Genomic DNA, 7,187 nt, shown 5'->3' on the forward strand with positions numbered 1-7,187 from the left:
CCTGCCATTGTTGCCAGTGCCTGGTAGCCATAAGGCCTGCTGATCTGGGCAAAACGTAGAGGTCAGGAGCAAGGGCAGAGGCTGCGAGTCCTGAGGCTCAGACATTTGTCCTTTCCTCTTCTGTGCCCATAGGCACCTGTGTGTGGCATGCTGGGTTTGAGTTGAAGTCATATACTTCTGGGCTTCATAGTTTATGGCTGCACTGTGGGACATACACCAGGTACAAGGAAGGTGAAAGGATAGGACCTGATGAAACTGAAATCACATTTATTCTAACTGCTTTTAGCAGCATAGCACTTTGTTCATGAAGGCCGAGATAGTTGCTGAGGCAGTGAGGAACTTTTGAAGACGAAGAAGGGATGTGGGTGTTGAGAGAGCTACTGCCCGGTGGGAAAGGCCAATTTGGCCACGTAACCCCTGTCATCTGCCAGATATTAAAAGGCAAAGCAGAGTAAAATGTAAATTGAATTTTCTGTGTGACATGTTAAATAGTATTTCTGTTGCAGCCTGTGATTCAGTTAACTTACCTCAGGCTAAGCCTCAGAAAAAAATAGCAAGAATGATTGAAACTGGTGACAAAAGATTTAGTCATGGGGACTTGACCACAGGAGTTTCTCCTTGATAAGATTTGATCTTAAAAGAAAACTAGGCCTAGTGTTAGAGATGCAATTCCCAGTACAGTTCCCTGTAAAGAAAACTGTCTGTGGTCATTTGGTTCTCATCTGCCCTTACACATTTTAGACCTACAACAAGAAGGGGGCCTCCCGAAGGAAAGACCACCTGAAGGACCACCAGAATGGGGCCGTGGCTGCTGTGAACGGACACACCAACAGCTTTTCACCCCTGGAAAACAATGTGAAGCCAAGGAAACTGCGGAAGGATTGAAGTCAAAGAATTGAAACCCTCCAAACCACGTCATCTGATTGTAAGCACAATATGAGTTGTGCCCCAATGCTCGTTAACAGCTGCTGTAACTAGTCTGGCCTACAATAGTGTGATTCATGTAGGACTTCTTTCATCAATTCAAAACCCCTAGAAAACCTATACAGATTATATAAGTAGGGATAAGATTTCTAACATTTCTGGGCTCTCAATGACCCCTGCGGTAGACTGTGGAAAGGGAGTATTATTGTAGTATACAACACTGCTGTTGCCTTATTAGTTGTAACATGATAGGTGCTGAATTGTGATTCACAATTTAAAAACACTGTAATCCAAACTTTTTTTTTAACTGTAGATCATGCATGTGATTGTAAATGTAAATTTGTACAATGTTGTTATAGTAGAGAAACACACATGCCTTAAAATTTAAAAAGCAGGGCCCAAAGCTTATTAGTTTAAATTAGGGTATGTTTCAAGTTTGTATTAATTTGTAATAGCTCTGTTAGAAAAAAATCAAAGACCATGATTTATGAAACTAATGTAACATACAGTTTCCAATGAGTTGTTGATGTGAAATCAGACACGGCACCTTCAGTTTTGTACTATTGGCTTTGAATCAAGCAGGCTCAAATCTAGCAGAACAGTCAGTTTAACTTTTTAACAGATCTTATTTTTTTATTTTGAGTGCCACTATTAATGTAAAAGAGGGGGGGCTCTAAAGCAGTCTTGATGAAACTTAAGTATATATTCTTTGTCCTCGCAATTTTAGGAAGGGTGGAGGATGAGTAGGCCATTTTTAATTTCTGAAGTGCTGAGCGTTTTTATACAGCAAACAAAAAGTCAATTTTGCTTTCCACCAGTGCGAGAGAGGGTGTATACTTTTCAAGAGAGATGATTGCCTATTTATCATGTGACAGAGTCCCGTAGATGAGCAATGGGGAACTGGTTGCCAGGGTCTAAATTTGGATTGATTTCTGTACTGTTACCTGTTTTGATACAGATTTCCTTGTAAAATGTGCCTAGTTTACCAAAATTAACAAAGAGGGGTGGGTAAAGGACTTTAAAAATGTTCAAGGTAAAATCAAGTATAGCTACAGCATAAGAGAATCGAGAAATTTGATAGAGGTAACTTGTTTAATGTAAATCTAATAGTACTTGTAATTTCTTTCTGCTTAGAATCTAAAGATTTGTTTAGAACCTCTTGTTTAAAAACAATAGACTGCTTATCATAAAATCACATCTCACACATTTGAGGCAGTGGTCAAACAGATAAAGCCTATGATGTGTGTCATTTTAAAGTATTGGAATTTAGCCTCTGAATACCTTCTCCACTGGGGGAAAGATATTCGTGGAACCACTCATGACATATCTTAGAAGGTCATTGACAATGTATAAACTAATTGTTGGTTTGATATTTATGTAAATATCAGTTTACCATGCTTTAATTTTGCACATTCATACTATAGGGAGCCTATTGGTTCTCTGTTAGTCTTGTGGGTTTTCTGTTTGAAAAGGAGTCATGGCATCTGTTTACATTTACCTTACAAACCTAGAATGTGTATATTTATAAATGTATGTCTTCATTCCTAGGTACTAATTTGCAGATGTCTTTACATATTTCAAATACAGAAACTATAACATTCAATAGTGTGCTGTCAAAGTGTGCTTAGCTCACCTGGATATACCCACGTTGTTAAATGTCTAAACAGTAATCATTAAAACATTTTTGATTACCTGTGCCTTCGTTTTACATTTTTTGTGCTGGCAATTCTGAAGAACTGGAGAAAAATCCACTCCATTCACTGTCTAGGAGCTTACACAAATGGATGTAAATCATTCAGTTTGGAAGGCCATATTATTGCTTAGTTCTCAACGAGGAAGGACCCTGCATAATAACGCATAGTGGTGGTTCCACCCTAATGCTGTCCTCTCTGCCTCCTCCAGGTAATCCCACTAAAGGTTCCAGCTCTAAACATGCTCCTTTATCCTTCCTCCCGTTGGCCCCAGTCTCTCGCCTTACCCCGAGAATGTTAGAATTACTTTCCTAGGTCTAGATCATAGGTCTGCAAAATTTTTTTCTGGAAAGAACCAGTTGGAAAATATTTCAGGCTTTGCAGGACATGCAGTCCCTGTTGCAGCCACTTGACTCTGCCATCGTGGAGCGCAAAAACAGCCATAGACAATATATAAAGGAATATACATGACTGTGTTCTAATAAAACTTTATTTACAAGTTTGGACAACATAGCAAGACCCCATCTCTACAAAAAATTTTTAGAAACTAGCTGGACATGGTGGTACATACCAGCAGTCCCAGCTTCTCAGGAGGATGAGGCCAAAGATCGCTTGAACCTATGAGTTTGAGGTTACGGTGAGCAAGGGTCATGTGACTGCACGCCAGTCTGGGCAACAGACTGAGACCCCATCTTTAAAAAAAAAAAAAAAAATTACAAAACAGAAAGCCTGTGCCCATAGTTTACTGACCTCTACTCTAGAGTAATGAGGTCCCCTCCCCTTTGAACCTAAAGCTCAGTCATTTTCTTTGCCAAAGATCATTTTGTGTCCCAGATTGTGGCCCTTCCCAGCCTGCCCCATTTTGTTTCAATTTACAGGTGCATTCATGTCTACAACGGGAGAGATGACGTGGATGGTCCATCTTCCTTCCGTCTGCTTCATGCCATACGGTCTCCAGTATAGGCTCTTAGGTGCTAAACTAGAAAGCACCTAAGAGCCAAGAGTGAGCCTATACTGTTTTAAATGAGTGCACGTGAAAGACATGTTAGTTGCTGAAACTACCTGCGGATATGACTGCAGAATTGTCAGAACTCCAGAGAAATGTCACCTTTTAAAACTGCATTTAGTACTTGGGATATTATCCAGAAGGCACAAGAGGATTGTTGGGGAGCTGATGGTAATAAATTATATCCCTGTCTTTCCCCTCTAAGTTCAGAACAAATTGAAAAAATACTGGAAATTAGACCAGTAGGAATTAAAATAGCATGTGTCTTACTAAGAAGGCTGGATTGGTGAAACTAAGACCAGAGTGTGGCTCTCTAATTAACCCTTGCTAATAATTCTGTTAACCTAACTTACCAGGGCTCAGTAGCACACCAGTGGTTGCTCTGATGGTTGGTCTAGTGATAAAGTGGTTATTAAAATATATTAAATATCAGTCCTGGAATTTACCTACCTTAAATTGTAAACTCCCCTTGTAGTGGCAGATTCTACACTGATGACTTACCATGCCAAGGAAGTGTGCTTAGCTGCAACTCTCAAGCAGCAATCCCTCCTCCTTTCAGAGAAGTGAGTGGATAAGAGGCAGGAGAGAAGGCAGATGTGTTCTGCTCTCCTTTTTCCTGCATGGAAAAGGGAAGATTCCCATTTCTCCCTCTGTTTTTAGCAACCTTGCTAATCATGTAGAAGGGCATTGTAGACTAATATGAGAAGTACAGCTTGGAGGCTGCATTGACTGGGTTGAAATCCTCCCTGTGTGACCTTTTGGCAAGAAAACTTTGCCTTAGTTTTTCTCATCTGCCAAATAGGAATAATGTTAGTTTCTATGTTATAGGGTCCTTGTAAGGATTAAATAAATGACTAATGATACTGTGTATATATATAGCCTTTGGAACCCCATCTAGCTCAGAGTAAAGTATAAGTGATAACTTACCTTCAGGATTGTAATCTCAACTCACCCCACTGGTTTCTTTCAGCTGTAAGCTATTGTTTCACTGTTATTTCCCTGATTGGCTGCTTTGATAGGATTACTAATCCTATCAAAAAAAAGGGAAGGAAGTTATTTTGTATGACATTTTCTTTGTTAAATCAGTGTTGAAATCAGCAATTCTTAGGAGTCAAATGTTCACCATCTACATTATTCCTGATTTTGCCAGAGTTTTACATTAAATTCACCATTCTGGAGTTTTTAGAATCTACTTTGGAAAATAGGGCAGTGATTATCAGTATCTGGACTTTGTTCATTATTTCTCTGGAGTTCTGACAATTCTGAAGTCATATCCACAGGTTGTTTCAGTGACTGACACGTCTTTCATGAGAACTCATTTAAAACAGGTGTCTCCTGCTATCCTGTTATCACTCTTGGACTTCAAATCCTAACCAGGTTTTTCTCTATACTCTTTAATTTGGAAATGGTTGTCCTCAGTGGAGCAGATGGAGCCAAATAGTGGTTGCTGTCAGTTTTTTGCTCTGCTTTTTACCATTGCCTCATTGGCCATTAGTTCTTATTCCAGGCACAGATTTAAAACCTGTTTTTGTTATCCTTGACATTTTTGTAATCCTTATCTTCTCTCTTTCTTCAGTATGTTTATGGCTCACTGAAAAGAAAGTTCCTGGGCCAGTTTTTGCCATAGTTAGCAGAGGATGTCTGGATTCGACTCTTGATCTAAGATCAAGGAAGACTTCTGGGGTGGAAGTTGTAGGAATAAGCAGTGCAGGATCCAGTGAATGGATAATGTAATGGTGACAGAGATCCAGTTGTAATGCTTCCCTTTCTCACATAATTAAGACTCTCCTGAACAGCACCTCCCACCCTATCTGTTGCCCCATTTGTGTTACTCTGTTGGCCAGGCCTTTGCAGAATGTGACCTTGTTCACTGGGAGAGTGCTTGGTACAGAGGACTGAGCTAGGTGTGTTGAGCAAACGGGGATCATGAGAAAACCAGCCCTCGCAGGAGCCTCTACTGAATTGGGATCAAACATACACACGTGTGCCTTCTGTGTAAAATGGTTTGTGGTGAGTGCCATGAGATTGGTATGAAGCAGCTACCATGGGAGTCCAGGGAGGGAGAACCCTTCTAGCAAGGGTGGGTAAGAAAAGCATTGTAAAGGAGTTAGCTTTTAATCTGAGCCTTCAAAGACCATCTGGGTTTCAGTAGCTGGAGCCTGAAGGTGCTGGGAGACAGCATTCCACATACAGGAACCAGTATGAGCAAATGCACAGAAGGCCCAGAGGGAGATGACACATTGCACTCGAACGGATGTGTGGATGAAACTGCTTGTTTTAAAAATGAGGTGAAGTGGGAAGAGAGTGGAATTGTCTGGGTGTTCTCATTGGTGAAATGTGTAGAATGTTGCTCAGAGCTCCCAGAGGCAGTAGTGATTATGTGTAAAGGAACCATTCTGAGCGGAGCCTGCTGTCACTGGCCTAGGCCCCAGCCCTCCTGCTCCTGTCACCAGCAGTGCCAGGGAGGAGCTGAAACATGATGATAACAAGAACTGGGACTCACATTAGTCTCAGTTACAAGCTGATGGAGTCTTCTGTCAGGGCAGGTTCAAAGGGGACCTCAGACCTTTGCCAGAAAATTGCCCCTCACCAAAGAGATGACATTTGAAATCTGAAAATGGGGCCCCTGATGGGATGAGTCGGGATTGAAATCCCACATTGGCTAGTAAACAAATACTTCTTAAGTGATTATGTCAACATATTCCTACTGATGTTCTTTGTTCAAAAAATGGGCATAGATGCAGGTTTCCCTTGGATGAATTTGACAATGTTTTAACCAAGCTACCACTTTTCAGCAAATTGTGTGCTTTCCCCTTGACAATGTTCCCAGTGAAACAGGTGCTTGTTTGTAGGAAAGCATCAGCATCAGATTCCAACAACCTTGTGCCTTTCCCTGCTCCCCCCTTTTTTTTTTAAGATGGAGTCTCACTCTGTCGCCCAGGCTGGAGTGCAGTGGCCCAGTCTTGGCTCACTGCAAGCTCCACCTCCCGGACTCATGCCGTTCTGCCTCAGCCTCCCGAGTAGCTGGGACTACAGGCACCCGCCACCACGCCCGGCTAATTTTTATTTTTTTTTCCGTATTTTTAGTAGAGACAGGGTTTCACCGTGTTTGCCAGGATGATCTCCATCTCCTGACCTTGTGATCTGCCCACCTCAGCCTCCCAAAGAGCTGGGATTACAGGCATAAGCCACCACACCAAGCCCCCTGCTCCCTTATTAATTGCTGTGGCTCTCAGTCCTCCAGGAAGGCTACGTGGTTAGGGGTTGACTAAGTCGCACCTGCCTGCTACCTATGCCATTCCTGCAGAGCTGCAGCCCTCTAGGAGTGCTGGCTTAAGTGTACTTTGAAACCAAGGCCTGGGCTGGGTGTGGTGGCTCACGCCTGTAATCCCAACAGTTTGGGAGGCCAAGGCAGGTGGATCACTTGAGGTCAGGAGTTCGAAACCAGCCTGGCCAACATGGTGAAACCCCATCTCTACTAAAAATACAAAAATTAGCTGGGTGTGGTGGTGCACACCTGTAATCCCAGCTACTCGGGAGGCTGAGGCAGGAGAATCACTTGAACC

The 7,187-nt window shown here is 42.1% G+C and overlaps 1 protein-coding gene across 5 annotated transcripts in view; it reads left to right on the forward strand.

Moving 5' to 3' along the window:
* ELOVL5 (ELOVL fatty acid elongase 5) overlaps positions 1–7,187 on the forward strand; it is an 86,091-nt gene that overhangs the window by 77,602 nt on the left and 1,302 nt on the right. For 4 of the 5 annotated variants that reach the window (XM_011960206.1, XM_011960210.1, XM_011960212.1 and 1 more), the window contains one exon: positions 742–2,621. In XM_011960206.1, the coding sequence (XP_011815596.1) occupies positions 742–885 (144 nt within the window). In that variant the 3' untranslated portion in view covers positions 886–2,621. Of the gene's footprint in view, positions 1–741; positions 2,622–7,187 lie in introns of those variants that run through there. The other variant, XM_011960207.1, reaches the window with a different exon arrangement.

The sequence above is a fragment of the Colobus angolensis genome, unplaced genomic scaffold (assembly GCF_000951035.1).
Source record: "Colobus angolensis palliatus isolate OR3802 unplaced genomic scaffold, Cang.pa_1.0 Scaffold51, whole genome shotgun sequence".
Classification (NCBI taxonomy): domain Eukaryota; kingdom Metazoa; phylum Chordata; class Mammalia; order Primates; family Cercopithecidae; genus Colobus; species Colobus angolensis.